The 23,211-nt window shown below is 30.2% G+C and overlaps 1 protein-coding gene across 1 annotated transcript; it reads left to right on the forward strand.

Moving 5' to 3' along the window:
• Positions 1-174: 174 nt before the first annotated feature.
• On the forward strand, positions 175-16,474 carry LOC142332904 (U2 small nuclear ribonucleoprotein A'-like). Its single transcript, XM_075379598.1, has 6 exons — positions 175-361; positions 5,061-5,208; positions 5,358-5,586; positions 8,367-8,490; positions 8,613-8,741; positions 11,877-16,474. The coding sequence occupies exons 1-6, from the start codon at positions 280-282 to the stop codon at positions 12,026-12,028; spliced, it is 864 nt and encodes a 287-aa protein (XP_075235713.1). The 5' UTR covers positions 175-279; the 3' UTR covers positions 12,029-16,474.
• The last annotated feature ends 6,737 nt before the right edge of the window (positions 16,475-23,211 follow it).

Consider the following 23,211-nt stretch of genomic DNA (forward strand, 5'->3'; position numbering starts at 1 on the left):
AATTAAATTACGAGTTTGTAAATAAAGTTATTCATACTTTATTCTGTTCGTTAATTTAATATTGCTGCGTATCTGTATGTTATTTAGCTCCATTGAAGACTGAATTTTTATAACATCAGATTTTAGTTTATGTTAGTTGTCAGCACTTACAGTAACGTTCGAAGAAGCTTTCTGGAAACGCCATATTGGTGTGTGTAGTGGTTTAGGTGCGTTTGCTAGTAGGGTGTTGTTACGTGTAATTATAACATATTGTATGTTGTGTAGTTTTCTATTAGCATTATGGTTAAACTTACCACTGATCTTATTCAACAGGCTATGCAATTTATGAATCCTGTCAGGGATCGAGAATTGGATTTAAGAGGTGCGTGTTCTCTATAGATTAAGGTTATATCAAATTGTTTCGTTAGCGTCAACCATTGTATTTTTGTTTATGTTTTTAATTAATGGGAGAAAGGCTATTCTTCAGTAAGATAAATTATTATTGTTATAATTGTAAATTTTTTACGATAGTTGAGCTGCCTAATTAAGTTTGTTTATTAGTTTCTTTTGTATTAACCTGATGTTTTTGGTCTATAAGTTGCTGTTTGACTCGTATAGGTCCTGGATACCCAGAATAAAATTTACACAATAAAAATCTAGCCTCATTTTTTTTAATGTGCTGTATTTAAAAACATTTCTAATGATACGCATGTTTTAGTTATGTTCAGTGTTTTTTCCCGATTTAACGTAATGAATTCCGTAGATAAAAGAATTCTTTGATATGAGTTGTATTCTGTAAAGAAACTCCCTGATATGTTTGTTTTTTGTTGCTGTTCTAAAGTTTCACTCCACTGTTAACAAAATAATCAAATTTGTATTTCCTTATTAATCCATTCTACATTAATCCACCAATTATACACAGTTATAAATTTCGATTAAATTTTGAATACATCATATTTAGGACTTCGAGTTATTCATTACAATTTAAATTATTCCGTGGAAAATGCGTTTCACCCAAGTTAGTTAGTTATATATTACTGGAATTATATATCACCGGAACCCAAAATTTCGTTATTTTGAACTATAGATGTGTCATATACATTATTTGCTGATTAAATAATTTGGTTCTAATTAAATTTAGTTAAGAATAAAGTTGATTCGCTTAAGGTTAAGTTGAACGGAATTTCTTGAATTGTGACTTCATTTGATAAATGACAGTAAATTTCTTTTTAATTTATAAATTACTTATAAACCAACCTAACCAAATTCAATTAAATTTCACTTAAAGTTATTTACTCCGTTAATAATGTATATTGCACATTTATTAAAACCTACCAACCTTAACCCAACTTAATCTAGTCCTAAATGAATCTAATCTCATTCTTTACTTAATTTAATTGAAATCAGATTATTTAATCTGAAAATAATGTATATTATACTTGAATTAGGTAATTTTTGTTAAAGATATTGCATAACTTAAGAAGGACATCATCATTAACTTGGGTTAAAGCTGTTTCTGAAAAATGATTTAAATTATAACAAATAACTTAGGTTTTAAATAAAGTATATAATAAATTTCATCAAAGTAAGAGGTGAATATGTAACTGCATATAATTATATAATTAGCTTTTTTGGTTTGTTTTGTCTTATTTAATGAATTTCTCCAAATTGTACAAATTTTTATTATTGAAAATACCTCAAGTGACAGTTATAGTGTGTTCCAAGTATGAATTTTTTCTGAGATATAAAGTTTTCTACTTGTTAGTTTCCTATAAGCAACAAGTCAACAAATATTTGTCTAAATATGGCATATTTAGATAACTGTTTTGATAATAGAAATAAATGAAACATTAAAATCTTGAAAGTAAAAATATTCATGCCTCATAAAGTTTCAATCTTTATATAAAATCTTTGATCTTCAATTATCTTGTTATCTTAGGTGAAAGTAAATGTCATAACAAAATTGTCTGCATTAGAGAAATAATAAACACATGTGCTATTTTCATAAGTGTTGAACACTAACACCAAATGTCTTCATTGGAATCGCATTATCAACCCTATATGGGTAATTTTGAGGAATTGATGAACAAAAATTTTTTTCATACTTTAATATTACGTAGTGAATATGGTTAGAATCAGGAAAACAGATGTGAATGTTGGAAAACTGTGCAAGATTGAAATCTGCTCTGTGTTATCAGTATTGTATTTAATAAACAATTTTGTGAGTTATGGTAACCTGTTCATATACTAATCTGTTCCCTGTGGAAAGAGTTTTGGGTTAAGGTTAGATTTTTGTGGAAAGAGAATCTCTCTTTCACAAAAAGGTGATTTTCTGTTTTGTACAAATAACTAATGGCTCTAAACATATGGTATAGTCTTTCACTGTAGTGACTGTATTTAAGTTTAAATATAAATTCAGCTAAGTCCCTTATGAGGTAGGTGGTGTTTAAGTATTGCCATATCTTGGTTTATTTTCTTTTTTTAGTTTTTTAAAATGTGTAGAAGTCATCATGAGATTGTAAAGATTGATTATTTACTTTATTTACAAACCAAATGATAGGTTTGTTAGAAGTTGATAATATTTTCATGTGTTCAGTGAGAATTTTGATTTGTCATATTAAATTAAAATGTTAGACAGAAGAGAGTAATTAATGGATGAAAAACTGGATACTGGTGTTTGGGTGCGTGTGGATATAAATGCAAATGAAAACTAGAAAAACATAAGAGACAGATTCGTTCAGAATTTCGGTAAGGAAGCACCATCAGCAGTAACCTTTTTTGACAGGTCAGTTTTCAATTAATAATCTGGATGTCTTCCAGATGATTGAAGAGCCGAGATGCTTAGGAAAACTGTTTTTTTCTCTTTTTAAGTGTACTAGGAAACTCCTATTAACTTTGTGTTCAACACTTAAGAAAATAGTGAAAAAAGATACTGACGAGTTTGCCATTTATCTGAGAATAGTTAGTTCTGTGAATATGTATTTTTGGTGTAAATAAAATAAAATTCCTACTTTTATGAGAAATTCAAAGACCAATCACAAGATGTGGGCAGCGATGTCTCTAAAACACATCTTATAGGATCATACATCTTTTTTTAAAGGAAGTGTTAACAGCATTTTATACTTAACTTGATTGAAAATTATTTTATTCCTCAGATTTAATCAATTTGTGTGGAATTAACTCTCAATTTTTAGCAAGATGAAATCCAGACTTAACAAGTTGTGACTACTCCCTCTGGTGTGTAATGAAGGAAAAATATGCAATTTGTTGTTAAAGAATGCTGATGAGCTGAAAAATACTGTTGTTTTTAAAACTTTTATCCTTCAAGATTGAAGAATTGAAATCCATTTAAAGATTGATTAAACTGTGTACAGACAACAGAGGAACACATATAGGTATTTAAATTTTGTGATATTGAAAGTAAGTTTTGTATAAATGAATTAAATAGACTAATGACAAACAATTCATGCTTATTTCTTTATATACTTATTTTCTGTGTCTGGGAATAAAAATACCATTGAGACATTCTCAATTTCCAGTACTTAGCAGTTCTGATGTCTTATCACTTGCTACCAGCAGTTCCTTATGTAACAGTAAGCCTCTCCCATATTTTTGTACAGGAGCAGTGTTCTATTGCCTGGATCTCCCCACAATTACTCTTGTCATCTGCACATCCTCACCATACCATACTATTTTGAGGTTTGCCTCTGTAGTCCTAAGTCATTACTTTGGCAAGTCCCCAAAGGGCTCACCAAATAATATATGGCAGCTGATGTTCACCAGGGTGTTCCTTTTTGGGTATGAGACCTGTTTCATCTGTCTCCTTCCACAACTGTTTGTGCTGGGTCTTAAGTGGAACTATTGTTATATATAACTGGATGAAGCTATTTCTAGATTTAACTGAGGATTATAGATGGTGTGTTTAGTGTCTGTTGCTTGTTTTTTTCCACTTCTTCCGCCACTTTCCATCTTATGCTAGGAGGTGCTATACCAGATAAAGGGTAAATCCTGTGAACTGTTGTTGGTTTCAGACTACCATTTACAATAGTGCTGCATTTTCGATATCGTTCAGAGCTAAATTGAGATTCTTAGTGTTTGCAGATGCTTCTCGTACTGCCATGGTCTGAAGCACTTGTGGTTGTGCTTCCCATGTCAGACCTATTAGTTTTTTATTAATATTATTTATTGTGGATATCTTTCCTTTCAACTCCAGGCAGTGCTGTTGAAACGACAGTGTATAGTCAGGCTTGACTCCTAAGTATCTTGGATTGCTGCAGTATTCTAACCGAGATCCTCTCCATTCTATCTGAAGTGTCCTTCTCGTTTCTTTATTTCAAAGGTGAAAAGGACAAACCTGTGTCTTGCTTGGGTCATGGCTTCAAATCATTTTCTTCATACTACTATGCTAACTCTGCTAAGCCTTCTGTTAGTTTTCCTTTGACCTCTTCGAAAGTATTACCCTGAGTAGCGAGTGCTTTGTCATCTGTGCATATGAATTGTCTCTCTTTTGGGTTGTTAGGTTGAATGGAGGACAACGCACTACCCTGTGGTAAGCCGTTCTTCAAATCGATTTTGACTTTTCTTACACTGAAGAGTCACGCAAAATCTTCTCTTTTGTAGCATTGCCTTAACAATGTTCATAAGATGGAAAGCCTTAGTGATGTAAGATTTTAACTTTTGTATGGAAAAGGACTTTATAGACATTATTTACGTTTTTTTTGTATTTTACAATGGTGGTAAAACAGAAAGATTTAATGAATAAACATCGGTTGAAATTCTTTTGAATGATATACAGTGTAATATTTTTTCTGTAATACAATAATCAGTTTTGTCAGGTACGTGTGTTTCTGGAAAACCCACTACTGAAAAGTTGAAAATAATAACAGCAAGCAGGCGGACTTGTATGATTTATTTTTCTCAGGATTTATTTGTAGCATTTATGAGTAAGTGCTAGTAATATGTAAATACCTCCCAGATGAAAGTAATTGATACTATGTGGGTGTTAGGTAAAATTGTTTTTGTTTTCATTAAAACAAAGCGATTTTAAATAAGTTATATATATATATATTTTTTTTTTTCAGGATTTAAAATACCAGTTATTGAAAATCTTGGTGCGACATTGGACCAGTTTGATACAATTGATTTATCAGATAATGATATCAGGAAATTAGATGGCTTTCCACTTTTAAAAAGATTAAAATGTTTATTTCTTAACAATAATAGAATTGTGTAAGTAGAACCATTATTTTTATGAAATATTACTATTAATTAAGATGATAATTATCGAATTCCATTTTACAATCTAAGTTACATAAATATACAAAACAATTATTTGCATACTATTATTAATGAAAATATGAAATAATTTTTTTTTACAGAAGAGTAAGTGATGGATTAGAAACAAGAATACCAAACTTGGATACATTGGTATTAACCGGAAATAACATTCAAGAATTAGCTGATTTAGACCCACTTTCAACACTACCTAATTTAAAATCACTAAGTCTCTTACATTGCCCTGTTACACGTAAACAACATTATAGAGCGTATGTTGCTTACAAACTTACACAGTTACGATTATTAGATTTCCGTAAAATTAAAACTAAGGTAAATTTTTGTTTGTTTGCATGTTAATTTTGAACTTAATTTAAGGTAAATTAATTAATACCTTAAATTAATTTAAGGTAATGATTATGGTTGAGAAATGAAGAACATGAATTGTGATATGCAGAATAGTTTTGGAATCGATCCAGTTTAATATATAAAGTTACTTCTGTAGTAATTTTTCAGAAGATTTTTTTAACCTGAAATACCTGTTCAGTTTTAGAAAATCTAAATAAAAGCTTTGCTTAAAATTTTTGTAAAAATCACTTTGCAGTTTGCTAGGTGATTAACTCCGTTGTCAAAACTTATTGTACCGTAAAGTACAGTATATAATACTAGAGTAAAATATATTCTAAGAGTACAGTATATAATATTTAATATTAGAATACAATAACTTTTGACAGTAGAGTTATTCCGAAATGCGTCAACATATAATAAAAGAATGAAGGAAAGGTAAACAGTACTCAACATAGAAATCATAGTGTAGCAGAAAATACAATAATAATTATTATCTTAATAATAACAATCACTTTGCAAATTAATTTGAAAATTGCCAGTCTGATGAAATCTTTATTGTCATCTACCTGTTTTATTGGTTAACACATTACACTATATGTAGAAACCTACAGAGTTATATTTTTAATTATCTATGAGAGCTATTCCAAAACTTATTCTATTTGTGTAATTAAATATAACACACACACACACACACACACACACACACTATTTGTATAATTACATATAAAACACACAAACACCTGCTCGTGTTAAGGTACACAACAATAAACAAGCTACATATATACACAAGCTAAGGTTCAAAACACTCGGTAATTGTAATAGGGGAATTTTTTTGTTTTTATACTGGCAGCCCTCATGACATCACAGTACCACTGGGATCACATCATTCTTATCTTGCTTACAACAATATTTCTTAAAGCTGTTTATTTTGTATCATATACCTTCTTTGAAAAGTATCAACAATTGAATAGTACACAAATATTAATTTTGCTTAAAACATCATCAGAATCATTAACGCTGCTTAAACAAGCGTACATAGTTAGCAAAACCGGTTTAAAATCTTCATGTAGGATGGTCATGTTAGTGTTAAAGATATTTAAACTCTGACTTGATCTTTTTTTATAGTGTTCATATTTCATTTCCATATAGCAAACTGGTACTACCGAGGTCTTAGAGCTTTTCTAGTTTCTCTCCTGGTCCTCTGCTTTGCTTAAAGTTAGTAAGTTTAGTTGTCACATCCTGGACATATGTAACAGATAATACTGGACACTGTAAATAATGGAAGCTAGACGACACTTGTTCCGATTTCATTCCGCTTAATCTCCCTGGTTATTTTCTGCAGAAAACCATTCCCGTTTTTTTTCTGAATAGATATATTTAAGCCACACTCATTACTGATATTTTATACTGTATATATCTCTTCTGCAACATGATTTCGCTCACTTTTATAATGACATCATCTGCTTATGCAATTATGTTAAGTTGTGCTTCAGGAATTAGCTGTACCCATAAGTTAAAAATTGGTTTCTACTTATATATCATGGCAATATATGTAAAAATTAAATGTAAAGATTGAAACAGTGGTAGGGATCAAAGTCTATAGATGGCCACCATTAGCTTATAATGAAGAAACTGTTCAAATGGTTTGCTGTAAATTATCACAGAAAGCATCCATTGAACTAAACATGTCCTAAAGAATCATACAAAGAATGCTGAAGGATTTATAATTCAAACCTTATTGTCCATCATTACTTCACTTTCTTCATTATGATGAAAATGTAGATTCTGCAGGTTCAGGATCTCTAGTAAAGCAGTTCTAAATTGCTGATCAGTTTTATGAACTATTAAAAGCATTTTTTAATAATTTTAATGGATAAATTGTAACCTGATAAGCTGGTATGAAGTTATGCAACTGACCTCAGCATGCGAGATGTTATAATACGGTTGGAATTTTGAGAACTGAATCAATATATTAATAATTTTTTTAAATTTCTATTAGGAACCATTGAACCATTATTTCAGAAAGTCAATATGCTTTAGCAAATAATATTTCCGAACTACAAAGCGGTTTTAATTGTAAAATTCACTTGGGTATATAACAGCAAGGTGGAACCCCCTCATTTTTTAGAACAGAAATCAGAAAATTTTTATAAAGTGACCTTGTAATCATGCTGTACCCTCACTACCAAAAGACCTGAGTGAACTGTAAAGGTTAATAAAAAATTATTTGGAAGTTGTTAATAAAAATTAAAATCGGTTTTAAGTTGTGTAAAATATATAGATAATTGAGGATATTTTGAATCATCTCATTAAGATTTATCATGTAGAATCGCAGTAGGTAAAATTATATCTTTCTTAAATGTAATTTTTATTATTTACATTTTTTATTATGTTAATGGAAGCTGATTCATTCATAATCCTGTGTTAAGCCCACTACGGGTTACTTCATGATATATCTTGCATGAACCATGCTTATGAGAGAAATAATATGCCACCTGCAAAAGATTGATAATTAGCAGTTGACAGAAAAGTTTTGTTACCAAGAAAGATAGGGTTTTAGGTGAATTTTTCTGTATGATATTTTGGTTATTTTAAAATTTTACCAGCTGATATGCATAATAAAAGAAAAAAATTTAAATCAAGATTTTTCCTTAAATAATTCTTACATCAAAGCATTTATTTAACTAAAATAAAAAAATATACAACATTATGTTTTAACTAATTTGAAGATAAAGGAATTTGCTATTTTCTTCCTTTTTTTTAAGGAAAGAGATGAGGCAAGAGCTTTATTCAAGAGTAAACAAGGAAGAGAACTTCAAAAAGAGATTGCTAAAAAATCAAAAACTTTTGTACCTGGTGCAAAATTGGCTGAGGCACAGAAACCATCTGGTAAGTAAAATCAGAATGTTTTTTTTACATTTTTTAAATTCTAAGATATACTTTATGACATCTAGCAAAATCAATATTACCAATTTTGTAAACTATAAATAATTTACATTTGTTATTTTTAGGACCATCTGCTGAAGAGTTGTGGAAGATTAGAGAAGCTATATCAAAAGCATCCTCATTAGAAGAGGTTGAAAGGCTCAATAGGTTATTACAGGCTGGACAAATTCCTGGATCAAATCGACCTTCTAAACGTAATTTTATTATTTTTGTTTGCTCTTAATTTCTTGATTTTTATAGTGTAGTTGATCTTAATACTACAGTCATTAATATTTTAATTATGTCACTTATCCATAGTGTTTTGCTTACTCTAAAATTTAAAAACTTTGTACATATTGACATAATGCTGTATATATATATATTTTATTTTTTGGTATTAATAAATTGTGGAATACTTAAATGATTTTTAACCATTAAACATAGAAAAATTAATTTTTGCAAATGATCTGTTTTCTCGTATTAGACTAACTCACTGCAAGCTTTTCATAAGGGGAGGCAACTTAAAATTTTAAACAGAAAGTATAGGATTGTGATAAATCATATTAAAGCCCAAACATTTTTAAGTAAAAAAAATCGGGTTGAACAACAGTCCTAATTAAAATGGTGGCCATTTAATATTTTTCACATCTACTTTTAAAAATTGTTTACAGTACCTTTTAAATAACTGCTTGAATACTATTATCTTTAATTATATTAGTCAGTTGATTTGTTGATTTACCGTCAAATTCACACCATGAAAGAGTGAGCTGAATAGTTCTGCTGGTTAATCTTTAAAAAATGGCTGAATTTAACTTTAGCATTTCATTTATCAAAATTAGGTTAACTATTTTTATTATATCTACTATTTAGTATAAATTTTTTTGTAATTTTTTGTATAAAAGTGCCATCTCTGTAATACAGAAAGTGGTTCAAAAGTCACTAGACCATTTTAAAATAAATTAACTTTTATTGCATTTATAAACAAATAATGGAAATAAATTTTATTTAGTTTTAGAAATTACATCCTTTAAGTATCCACCATTTTGATCTTGTCAATGATGCACTCAAGGTGTGCATCGTCACCTGTCTTAATGTTTCTTGGCTTATTCATTCAATATCATAACAATTGATGGCGAACAATTGTTAAGTGATTCAAGGATTGTTAGTATACTCTATCTTTTAAATAGCCCCACAGAAAGAAGTCTGGAGGGGTTGTCAGGTGAGTGTGATAGCCAAATAGATTTCAGAGTTTTGTAAAATTCTTTTTCTAAAATTTTGCCTTAAAGAGTTCCATTCTGAGGTGAGTGTGTAGGCGCCTAATCTTGTTACCATCGTAGCTCTGGTGTGTCCTCGACTGAGGGATTCATGAAATCATCTAGCATGTCTCAATACCTTACTTCAGTGAAGGTTAGTGTGTTTCCTGCCTCATCTTCAAAGAAGTAAGGATCAGGAATTCTTTTTGCATTTACACCACACCAAACTGTTAGTTTTATTTGGGGGTGTAATTGATGTTGAACTACTCTTGGGTTGTCTATCCCCCAAATTCAGATATTTTCTTCATCAGCAAATCTATTTTGGCGGAAGTGGGCCTTGCCACTCATAATGAGGTTGAAAATGAAAGCTTCTTTCTTGAATCTGGACAACATGCGCTAATTGTGCTGATAATCTGCTGGCTTCAGTTCCTGCACTAGCTGTATCTTATACATTCAGCATATCCTTTGAAGCCTCATAGTGAGAGGACATGCTCAGCTGCTGAGAGGTGACTTCCCTGAATATGGCCTCTCAACATGTGATAAATCACTAGGAGACCCTCCCAAATTTTTATGAATCTGTTACTGAAAAAAAAATCATAAATGCAATTTTGCAAAGCGTCTTCCAAAACTTCTACTGATTTTTTGTAATGATGAAAATTGATGACGCTTGTTCTACTCGATTTTAACTGTTAGATCCACTTATAAAAATTTACATGATTTATATATTTTTGCCATGCTGTTTAACAATATTAAGTAAATCTCTCATATTAACAACATAGAAATGTCTCATGTTGTGTGTAGGTATGTGAGTATGTTTGTAATGTATAATCAGTCGAATATAAACCAGACTTTTGTTTTTAAATTTATTAGTACAGAATAAAAATACAAAATATATTTTATTGCTTTTCTACATATACTTAGTGAAGTTCTAGACACTTTCGCAACATGTAGAAAGCTCGTGGAATTTCTTCTTTATAAACGTTTGATGACTTGTCATCACGCAATTGTACACAAATTGCTTTACTCCATTGCTGCTGTGGAATCAAATCAACGCCCTACCTTCAAATCTACCTTCTTCAATGGTACAAATAAAAAGTCACAGGGGGATAAATTTATACTATATGGGGGATGATCTGTAAATTTTGTCCAGTTTATTCGAGTGATATTGGCTATGTAAGGCCTAGATTGTTATGAAGGAGATCATATCTAGCGGCTGTGCAGTACCTTTTGTTCTTGAAGGTGGCTTTCACTTAGTCCAAGAGCTGGTAGTAGTATACAGTATTCATAGTATGGTGTTTGTAGAGAAAATCAAACAAGCAATATGTCTTTCTAGTCCCAAAAGAAGATTGCAGACTTTTTCAACTGACTGATATTTTATCGTCTTTACAGGTCAAGGGTCTCTGATTGTCTTCAGTGAGGAGGCATGGATTGATCGAATATTGTCGTCTCTGACACTTGTCCTTGAACAGCTATTATGACTTACTCTACTGCTTCATACCCCCTTTAAATTTGTTGGCCCGGTTGTAGATTTGAGTACGTAACAACATGATATTCTCTAACTGCTTTGCAGTTTAGTTAAAATGTTGGAGGATTTGATGCCCTCATTCATGTGAAACTTCATGAATGATAATATATTCTACTACCGACGATGGAACCTCTTGCTCTTACATGACACTACTGACCAAAGAGATGTAAGTTCATTTTTTGTCCGCTTCTCTACTGTCAATATCTCTTTGCTCCAGCCCACTGATGTTCATGTGCTAGCTGTGAAGACAAAAGTCCAGTTAATATTTGACTGACCCCATCAAATCATGTTGTCTACTAATGTTGCCAGCATGATATTTACTGTAGATGGAAGCAGGATGTTGGCTAATCCAGTTTCCGTGTTACTTTCCAAAGGAATAAGGAATGAAAAGGGAAAGAGAAGGTAACAATCGACCCACAAAGAGAAACCTTAGGTGATCAAGTTAGTTCCCTGTCTATTATTAGATAAACTAGGTATAAAATAATAAAATTGATACACTAAAATAAACTTGATGCATGTCTATTTTTTTTTTTTATAAATAATTTTTTCTTTTTTTATTTATTTTTTATTAGCTGATAACAAACGAAGTGAAGAAGTAGAAGAGGAAGATGAAGATGAAGAACAACAAGGGCAAGAAGAAAGAGCAGATAGAGAAGGAGGAGGTGATGACAGGTCTAATAATCAGCAAGATGATGAGGAAATGCCACTGCAAAATGGCCACTGAGATGACGTGTATTTATTCATATAATGTTGGAATTAATTTTTTTTTTTTATGTTGTATATTATTTTTTTAAATATTTGTTAGTTTTCAGTTGAATTTTGTATTTTCTAAAAAAAATTTTTAATGGTTACTGCAAGGAAGGTTTTGTTTATGAATTAAGTTAAAGATTGATTTGTATTATAAGAGTAAAACCAATTCAGGATTTTTGAGATTGGTTTGAATCTTTTTATCTGCAATTTAATATTGTGTTTTCACCAGAATAGTTAGGGCATTTTTACAATTAAATTCAGATATATTTTTCTGATTTAAAAAAATAAAACAGCATGGATTTGTTTTATTTTGTTGATGTTGTACTGTAATATTTTAATTAAAGTTCAATGTATTTATTATTCAGGAAATTTTACAGTATTCATAAACAAACTTATTTCCATTTTTTTTTTTTTTTTTTTTTTTGGTTGTAAAAGAAAAAATTGTTTTCTGTTTGATTTTCCTTCTAGAGCTAATAAAAAGGTAACAAGAGATATCAAATGGATTCATAAGTGAAGCACTTTAACACATTAAGGTCTTTGTGCGAATATGTAACAGGTCTTGTTTTTATCTCAAATGGATCTTAATTTATTTTTTATATTTTAGGTAATCAATTTTTTAGTGACTTTTTACATTTCAGTTACTTTTTAAAATGATTCTTCAGCTGGAAAAAGTTTATATCAAACAGTTATATTAAGGTATTTGTATAAAAATTTGGTACTTTCTGATTAAACAGAGGCCACCTGTTTTCAGAAGGAAGAATGATATTTTTTTAAAAACTCAAAACATGTACACGCAGTATAGGCCTTTATTTATATCATAAAAATTTTTTGAAATTTTACAGACTACTTTTGTGCTTGAACAGAGTCCCAAAACATGACGATATTGCTGAGGAGCTCGTTGAATACATTGTCACCGGCCGCTGATCGCCTCACGTATTCAGCCAGATACGAATCTTAAGTAGTGGCAAGCTGTGCTCCTATGTATTTTGTTCCGCCATTTTGCCAACCCCCACATTTGTTTAATTGTGCAATAAGCGCCAATCTATTAAGAAAAGTATTTTCTTCAACCTAGATAGCAAACAAACCTCAACCTAACAATCGCAGCACGCTGTGTTAGAATGGCCTCTGTTTAATCAGCAAGTACCAAAAATTTCTAGATTTGTGAAAAATTCATTTTTAACACAATGAATTTAGTCTAATTTTAGCTCTGATTATATATATTATTTTTTGTTTATTAGGGTAAAAAATACTAAATTAATTAACAAGGAATGCTAGTAGTTGTGGTAGCATATACGTATATCTGAAAAATTCTTGAACTAAATAAAATAAAAATACAGATTTTTATTTATTTATTTATTAAAACAAACAGGATAAATCCCATGGTACAAAGTAAATGTTCAGCATTACACTGTTACATATAATTATTTCATTTATATTTTAATAAACATCTAGATCTAAATTTAATTTGATATAAACTAAAATTATTCAAATCAAACCAGTTAGTGTTATTACAATCTAATGACAATCGTTGAACAATTGATCGAATGTCTTTATTAATATCTAAATAAAAGTAATAGTAATTGTATCTAAGTTTCCGACCAGGAACAAAAAAATAAAATGTTGAAATTATTAATAATTTTATAGGCAAAAATTAAATCACATCTTAAAAATGATGATTGTACAGACGGTATACCTAATGCAGACGCAATTAGATTATAATCGTAGTCTGAATAATGCATTGTATGACCAGTTTTATAAGAAACATTTCTAAAGAAAAGGTGATTCACTTTTTTTAATTTTTAAAAAGTTCGAGTATAGGTCCAGATGCTTGAGCAGTATAAAAAAATCTGGATAAATGTAAAATATAAAGTTATAAATGTGGTGATATTTCTAAAATTCTGTGAAAACCTTTTTGTAAAATTTAGTCTTTTTATGGCTTTAGAAACAATATAATATGATTTTTAGATGAAAGTTTACAGTCAAAATAAATCTGAAGGTGCTGCTTGATTTCAGTAACCTGATTGAGGTAAATATCATGGATTCTATAATCACTAACTTCATTATTAGTTATTTGTTTTCCAAAAGTTATAGAGAAACATTTATTAACATTGCATGTCATCACATTAAGATGTTACCAATTTTACCATAGAGTCTAAATCCCTTTGCAAAAGAATCTTATCAGTCAAGTCCTTAATACTTAATATCAGTTTAGCATCATAAGCAAAATGTAAAAGTAAAGCAAACTCAATAACCAAGTTTAAATCATTGATATAAACCAAGAACAAAGGTGGTGAAAGGTGGGTATCTCACACCACACCAGAAATTACGTGAATAGAATTAGATATACAATTGTCAATTTTAACAAATTGAACACGATTCCTTAGAAAAATGAAATCTATTTAAGTAAGGGATCAGAAATTCCAAATGCATCAAGCCTTCTTAAGAACAGACCAATGTTCACTCTATCAAAGGCAGTAGTAGTTAACTAAGAGTAAACAGTATCCATTGTAAATCCAAATTTTAGGTGATCATTAATGTATTCATTTAAGACAACCAAATTCGAAAGTGTTGACCTGCCAGAAAGGAAACCATGCTGCTGAGGATTAATATATTTACAGGAAGGTGTAATAGTATTACAAATAGGGCAATCAAATAATTTAGCAAAGATATTTCATTTACTAATTGGACAATAGTTATTATCAGCAGGATTCTCCTTTTTATTAAGTGGATCCGGGAAAACTCCAATTTTTAGAGAAATGTTGTATAATTTAATTAAATGTGAGGCAAAAAACAAAACACAGTTTTTAACAAACAAAGGTTGCGTACTATCAGGACCAGGTGCTAATTTAATGTTAAGATCGATTATATCCTTATATTTATCATCCTTACCAAATTGAATCAAATTAAAGATATCATTAATGTTAAAGCTTACTTCAGTAGATGACAAATCAGGCCGATTATAAACACTACCAAATTTCTTGGCAAGCAATTCGCTCTTATCATTATTATAAAATATTGTACTAGTAGAGATCTACTACAGTGTAATGAGTTAACAAATTTGAAAAAATAACAATCATTTATCATAGTATTTTCAACATCATTGTAATACTTATTTTCATCCCATTTACAAAATTGCTTACATAAAGATCTCTCCTTCCTAAATAACTCTGAATAATATTTAGAATTATACAATTCATGATACTTCTTATTACTAATCGAAGTATTAAGTTCCTTTGAGAACCACTTTGGATAAATATGATTCAAAATCCAATGACACAATGCAATTGATGCAATGCAAATTTTTGGTACATGCTCAAGAGTAATATTATTAATAATTGTTTTTAATTCAATAATATAACTATTAAAATTAATTTCATTGACATCAGTAGGTAAATCTCTATCAAAAAGGCTCAACTTATTACAAAAAGCTGTAACAACATTTCAGCTGATGTAAGAGATTCTGATCGTTTTTCCCTAGCACATATTATTTTCTTCTTTTTATTATTTGGACTATGATTGTTATTGTAGAGGTTACTAAAAGTTTACAAAAAATCAATTTTTATGGACTTGATTGTTTTTCTGTAGGACCCTTCAATTAAATAAATAAGGTTGGAAAGAAAAACCAATAAAAAATAATTACATTTAAAATTACACAAAATACTTTTCTTGTTTATAGAACTGGAAGCCATCTTTGCAAATTAACAAACACTAGCAGTGTGCCATCTGATGGTGAAAGAGAAAAAAATGAAAAAATCTTACTTGTTAAAGAGGACCTACACTTTTGTTGCATGCCGTCTGCAAATGAATTTACAAAAATTTTACAGTGTAAAATACTTCCCTCACAATTGTGTATGTTATGAATTCATCATCACCTCCATAATTGTATGTGCAGGGACTGAAAGAGATAAACAGTTGTTGATGTTGAATTGACCATATTAACCATATATTGACCATATTATTTTATTGTTTTGTATGGAAAAAAAATTATCAACCATAGTAGTGCAATCAAACATAAATTAAAGGACCAGTGGGAAAAAGATTCATAAAGTATAAAATTTCTCTTGCATATAAGCCTAAATGTGTTAAACGTTGATCTATGAATCTTAAATTGAATGCAGTTTGTCAAATACTTTTTCATGTTTTTCTTTAAAAAATGTTCTTTTAGGTATTGCATTTATTCTTTTATTTCATCTTGAGTTATTGAAATTTTATTGTTGGTTGTTTTTTTAAATTTATTAATGCTGTGATAAAATCAGTATATTATGAAGATAAAAACATTATACTACAATTTTTATAAAATTTCATTTTTTAATTTTAAAAAACATTTTTGTGTTTTCTCATCTTTGTAAAAATGATATATACAAAAGAAATAACACTTTATATTTTTATTATTATACTAATAAAAATGGTTGAGAAGCGATTTATTAGTGGTTAATTAATTATTTATTTTTTTGTTTTTCTTCATTTCCATTTACTAATTTACATATTAAGGTATATATTTAGTTTGTTTCAGGTTCTGAAGTCCAAAGCAGCTTGACAGAAATTTGTTTAAAAAAAATGATTTGTGGCTTTGATTTCTGAATGAAATAATGAATCTTTTATGAGAGGTTCTTGATTTGAAATCGTATTAAATCATTTATTTTCTTTTTAATTAGAAGTCTATGAAACTAATGATTTAGGTAAAATGTCTTTTTTGATTGAAGCATCTTCAAAGAGTTTTATATGCCCTCTATATATATATATATATATATATACACACACACACATACATTTTTTTCAGTCATTTGACTGGTTTGATGCAGCTCTCCAAGATTTCCTTTCTAGTGCTAGTTGTTTCATTTTGGTTTACCCCCTACATCCCTAACAATTTGTTTTACATATTCCAAACATTGCCTGCCTACCCAATTTTGTCCTTCTACCAACTCCTCCAATATTAAACCAACTATTCCAGGATACCTTAATATGTGGCTTATAAGTCTGTCTCTTCTTTTAACTATATTTTTCCAAATGCATCTTTCTTCATTGATTTGCCACAATACCTCTTCATTTGTCACTTTATCAAGCCATCTGATTTTTAACATTCTCCTATAACACCGCATTTCAAAAGCTTCTAATCTTTTCTTTTCAGATACTCCGATCGTCCAAGTTTCACCTCCATATAAAGCTGCACTCCAAAAATATACTTTCAAAAATCTTTTCCTGACATTTAACTTAATTTTTGTTGTAAACAAATTATATTTCTGACTGAAGGCTTGTTTCCCCTGTGCTACTCAGCATTTTATATAGCTCCTGTTTCATCAATCTAGTAATTCTACTTCTCAAATAACAAAATTCTTCTACTTCCATAATCTTTTCTCTTCCTATTTTTACATTCGGTGGTCCATCTTCCTTATTTCTACTACATTTCATTACTTTTGTTTTGTTCTTGTTTATTTTCATGTGGTAGTTCTTGTGTAGGACTTCATACATGCCGTTCTTTGTTCCTTCTAAACCCATTTACTCTCAGCTAGAATTATTATATCATCAGCAAATCGTAGCACCTTTTACTTTTCACCTTGTACTGTTACTCCAAATCTAAATTGTTCTTTAACATCATTAACTGCTAGTTCTATGTAAAGATTAAAAAGTAACGGGAATAGGGAACATCCTTGACAGACTCCCTTTCTTATTACAGTTTCTTTCTTATGTTCTTCAATTATTACTGTTGCAATTTGGTTCCTATAAATGTTAGCAATCAGTCCTCTATCTCTGTATTTGAACCCTAATTTTTTTAAAATGCTGAACATTTTATTCTAGTCTATGTTATCGAATGCCTTTTCTAGGTCTATAAATGCCAAGTATGTTGGTTTGTTTTCCCTCAATTTTCCTTCTACTATTAATAATCTGAGCCCTACTATTAATAATCTGAGCCCTAAAATTGTTTCCCTTGTCCCTATACTTTTCCTGAAACCAAATTCATCTTCTACTAACACTCTTCCACTCTCCTCTCAATTCTTCTGTATAGAATTCTAGTTAAGATTTTTGATGCATGGCTAGTTAAGCTAATTGTTCTGTATTCTTCACATTTATCTGGTTCTGCTCTCTTTGGTATCATGGCCATAACTCTTTTTGAAGTCGTTGGAACTTCCCCTTTCAGCCATTCAAATCTTTTGATGCTCTATTAAATTCACATCTCAGTACTGTTTCTACCCTTTCATCCTCTTCGACTTCCTCTTCTTCCTCTATAACACCATTTTCTAATTCATTTCCTCCATATAACTCTTCAATATATTCCACCCGCCTATTGACTTTGCCTTTTGTATTATAAATCGGTGTACCATCTTTGTTTATACACTATTAGATTTTAATTTATGTACCCCAAAATTTTCCTTAACTTTCCTGTATGCTCCGTCTATACAAGTGTTCATTTCTCTTTCTTTAATCCACTCTTTCTCTAGTTTGCACTTCCTGTTTATAGTATTTCTTAATTGTTGATAGTTCCTTTTACTTTATCATTAACATCTTATATTTTCTACATTCATTCATAAGCTGCAATATATCGTCTGAAACCCAAGGTTTTCTACCATTTCTCTTTGTTCCACCTAAGTTTACTTCTGCTGATTAAGAATTTCCTTTTTAACATTCTCCCACACTTCTACATTTTCTACCTTATCTTTGTTACTCTTGCAATGTCGTTCTCAAAAACCTTCTTTACCTCCTCTTCCTCAAGCTTCTCTAAATTCCACCAATTCATCTGACACCTTTTCTTCAGGTTTTTAAAGCCCAATCTACATTTCATTATCACTAAATTGTGGTCGCTCTCAATGTCTGCTCCAGGGTAAGTTTGCAGTCAATGAGTTGATTTTAAAATTTTTCATTAACCATGATTTAATCTATCTGATAGTAGATTATAGTATCACCTGGCTTTTTTCATGTATATGTTCTTCTATTATGATTTTTTAACTGGGTGTTGGCAATTTCTAAATTATACTTCATCCAAAACTATAAGTCGGTCCCCTCTTTCATTTCTTTTGCCCAGCCCGTATTCACCTACTATATTTCCTTCCTTGCCTTTTCCAATGCTTGCATTTGAATCTCGAACTATTGTTAAATTTTTACTCTTTTACGTATTTAATTGCTTCGTCAATTTCTTCGTATACATACTCTATCTCATCATCATCATCATGGGTGCTTGTAAGCATATAGAAGCTAACAATTGTCGGTTTAAGTTTTGATTTTATCCTTATTACAATGATTGTATTACTATGTATTTTTAAGTACTCTACTCTCTTCTCTATCTTCTTGTTCTTTACAAAACCTACTCCTGCCTGCCCATTATTTGAAGCTGAGTTAATTATTCTAAAATCACCTGACCCAAAGTCGTTTTCCTCTTTCCACCAAACCTCGCTAATTCCTACTACATCTACATTTATTCTATCCATTTCCCTCTTCAAATTTTCTAACCTACCAACTTTTTTCAGACTTCTAAGATTCAGAATATTTTACCAAGGAAATTGGCTCCTTCTTTGTTATATGAAAATGCAGAGAGCTGCGTTTTCTTGGGAAAAAAAGCAGCTAGTTTTCCATTGCTTTCAGCTTCACAGTACTCAGAGGGATTGAGTGATTTTGACATGGCCATTTTTGTTGTCCTGACCTACGCCCTTAACAACTACTGAAAGAGCTCTGCTGCCTTCTTTCAGGTATCATTCCTTAATCTGACTCTCAACAGATACCTCTTTGATATGGTTGCACCTTCTGTCCAGCTACTCTGTATCACTGAGCACTCAACCCCCCTCACCATCAGCAAGGTCTCATGATTCAAAGAGGGATATATATATATATATCAATCGTAAACACAATTTCTTAATTTTGGGTCTATCTAGAGTTTTTTACATTCACATAAGAATTGTAAATTTTACTTCTCCTTATCTCATTGCTTTCCGTTGTTATTTATTGTGCGATTTTAAAAAACAAAAATTTTTCATAAAAATTTGAAAAGAAGCTATCACTGTTCTAATATTGATTAGTTTGAAGCCCTTTATGACTGAAATCCATGGAAAATAATTATTTTCCGTGAAAATGGAAAAAGTAAAACTTAATTAATTTCATTGATAAAAATAAATTACATAAACTCAGCTATAATATTTTTATTGCAGTAAAATCTGTAATAAGATTTTGTAGATCGGGATCTTAAATGAAGACAATCTTAGGAATAAGAATAAAGAGAAAAATATAAACTTATATATGTTCTTTTAAGTACTAGAATATTCAGCAAATATATCAGTTTTAATAAGGAGCAGAACTATTGCAGTTACAGAAACAACATTTAAATATAAATTATTACTTAGTTGACAAATTATAATTTTATTGCTGGATTTAAATACAGTACTTGTTTACGGTGGGTGATTCAGGAAAACAGGGAATTTTGAAAATTAATTATTCTTATGAAAAATGATATTAAATTGATTTATTTATAACGTTTAAATAGAAAAAAAAAACATGCTGTTTATAAATACATACACAAAATTTATTTTTTGAAGATCACATCCTGCAGGTGAATTCCATCTCTTCATAGACATTACTGCAGCCTCATAGTGAAACTGCACAGTTCTATACAACATTAATTGCTGTTTGTATCTTGGCTTTTGGTTCTGTCGTAGCCGGTCAACTATTGTACACTTTTGTTTTAAGATGACCCCACAAGAGGAAATCACCCACCGATAAAATCAGGAGACCTGGGAGTCTGCCGTGGAATATCACCATTTCTAAAAATTATATGCTTATCAAACAATTGGCATTCAGCAGCCATCGATATCCATGCTGTGTGTGATAATCCATCTTATTGAAACTGAGCGTTGTCAATAATTTGTGTAAATGTCTGTAGTTTTTGCACAACAAAGTTTTTCAGCACGGCAACGTATTGATCTGATGTGAAAAAAAAGAGTCTTCTATGCTACGATGACACAGCACCCAGTAACCTTGGTTTTGTCTAGCAGGTGCTGTAGCTTGTTAGGATTCTTTCATCCCCAAAAACAAAATTTTGTTTTAACAGATCCGTTAATGTGGGAACTGGCTTTGTTTGACATCCACAGTTTGTTATCAGTCACTGACCTTGCATATCTTTATAACCATTTGTTCACAGGATTGATGGTGCATTATGTGATCATTTGTTTGCAGTTCCTGGATGATCTGTGACTTATAAAATAAGCGTTTACGGATGGTAAAGTAAGTCCTGCAACATTATTCTTTGAAAACTTGAACTATGTGACTAAAAACAATGCATGACATCAAATTGAATAGTGTGGGATTTTTATGATTGCATCTTGAACAGTCTCGACAATGTCTGGTGTTCAAATAGTCCACACACCATTCTGGTTTCTGGAGGAAAGTTCTGATTTCCAAGTCTAGAGGTTTCTTTTCATTGCTAAACTTGTACCCTCAAAATAATATAGCCTTTTGTTAATTTGATGTGCTGACGGTACATAATCATAGTTCTAAATTAAACTGGCAGTGAAATTCAATACACGCTATATAAATATTTTTATAAAAGGCTTTGATGGCAAAATCACATGTGCACCATTCCAATATCCGTGATAACTAAATGGCAAGATGGTGTGAGCTGTCTATAAATTCATTTCTAACACTTGTCCAGGGCTACTAACACAAAATTCAACTTTTCCATTTCCTTGTATCACTCTTCATTTTAAAGTTTTTTAAAATAATTCTCAGCTTTATTTTTTTTTGTTATATAAATAAAAAGTTATTATTTTTAATTGATTACTTTTTCTTACAGTATCATCTGAAATTCTAGACACGCTGGATGTAAGCGTTCAGAAGTGCATTTAATTCTGCATCATTGTTGGCGTAAGCTCTTTCTTCTTAATCCCCTTTCATGTGATATTTTCTACAGTTTTTAATTGCATAAATCCCACATGTTACAATTACCTTCATCAAAAGATACACATCCTAGAAAATTTATAAAAATGGCATCCCCTTTAACTTTGTCATCAGGTACAACCTTTCATTATATTTTGTGAATATTTGGTATCCACTTTTATGAAATAGAACTTAATTATCTTGTGGCAGGGAGGACTGCATTTCATACTGGAGTAATTCCTTAACCACATCGAGAACATTTTAGAAGTTGATGTATTGCTTTTTTGCATGGCACTTGTTAACTTGCAAAATAATCTTTTGTGATAATGATGTTTTATAATTTTTTTCTTATTTCTGGTATATTGGTTTTGGCTTGTACGTGTACTTCTATGAGATAAAATAATAATTATTGAACTATTGTTTTCCAGCTATAGATCAGCATCATTTCATAATGGTGTCTGGAATTTTTATGATAATGTATTATAGTTCCACAGGAAACTTTAAATAATCTTTGTCACTGCTCTTACTACTGTTTTTATTTTCTTAATTGAAAATAAATTTATTACGCATTTTTTATTGAAGTAGTGTTGTCCTGCTTAAGAAGACTTAATAAAGAAATATAACATTTAATAAATTGGAATGTTTTTTGTATTTTATAATTTACAATAAATCATATACTTGTAATTAAAATTTTGTCAAGTTTTTATAAGCCTTCGTTTTTTACTTCCTTGTATGAAGTAAAGGAAATATTTTAATCATGAAAAACTTTGGTTTTCAGATTTCAAAAGAAATATCCATTTTGACTAGTTTCAGCATGATGTCTGTATGTATCTCGCATAACTCAAAAACGATTAGCTGTAGAATGTTGAAATTTTTTATGTACGACTATTGTAACATTTAATTTTGCAACTTCCCTTTTGATTGCAATCGACTAGGCCAAAAATGTGTATACAGTTAGACCTCTAAATAAGGCAGGGTTTCAATTTTGAAACATTTGGATTTTGGACTTTTTCTTAACTGCAGTAATAAGCCCTCCCTTTTTGAGAGCTTTTCAACAATATATGATAGGTGGTACTTATTTTCATTGGTTCCAGAGTTCAGAGTTATAACCAAATAAAATTTTAATTAATGAAATATTTGGACTTGATTTTTGGCCAAGGGGAGGCGCTCATCAATTCAAATCCAATTTATACTTTATATATATATATATTTTAACTTTTTTTTTTACTTTAAATATATTGATTTCTTAATAATTATTAACCTCTGACTTTAAAAAATAACAATAAATGATAATTCAATAAT

Source organism: Lycorma delicatula, chromosome 12, assembly GCF_047948215.1.
Source record: "Lycorma delicatula isolate Av1 chromosome 12, ASM4794821v1, whole genome shotgun sequence".
Classification (NCBI taxonomy): Eukaryota; Metazoa; Arthropoda; class Insecta; order Hemiptera; family Fulgoridae; genus Lycorma; species Lycorma delicatula.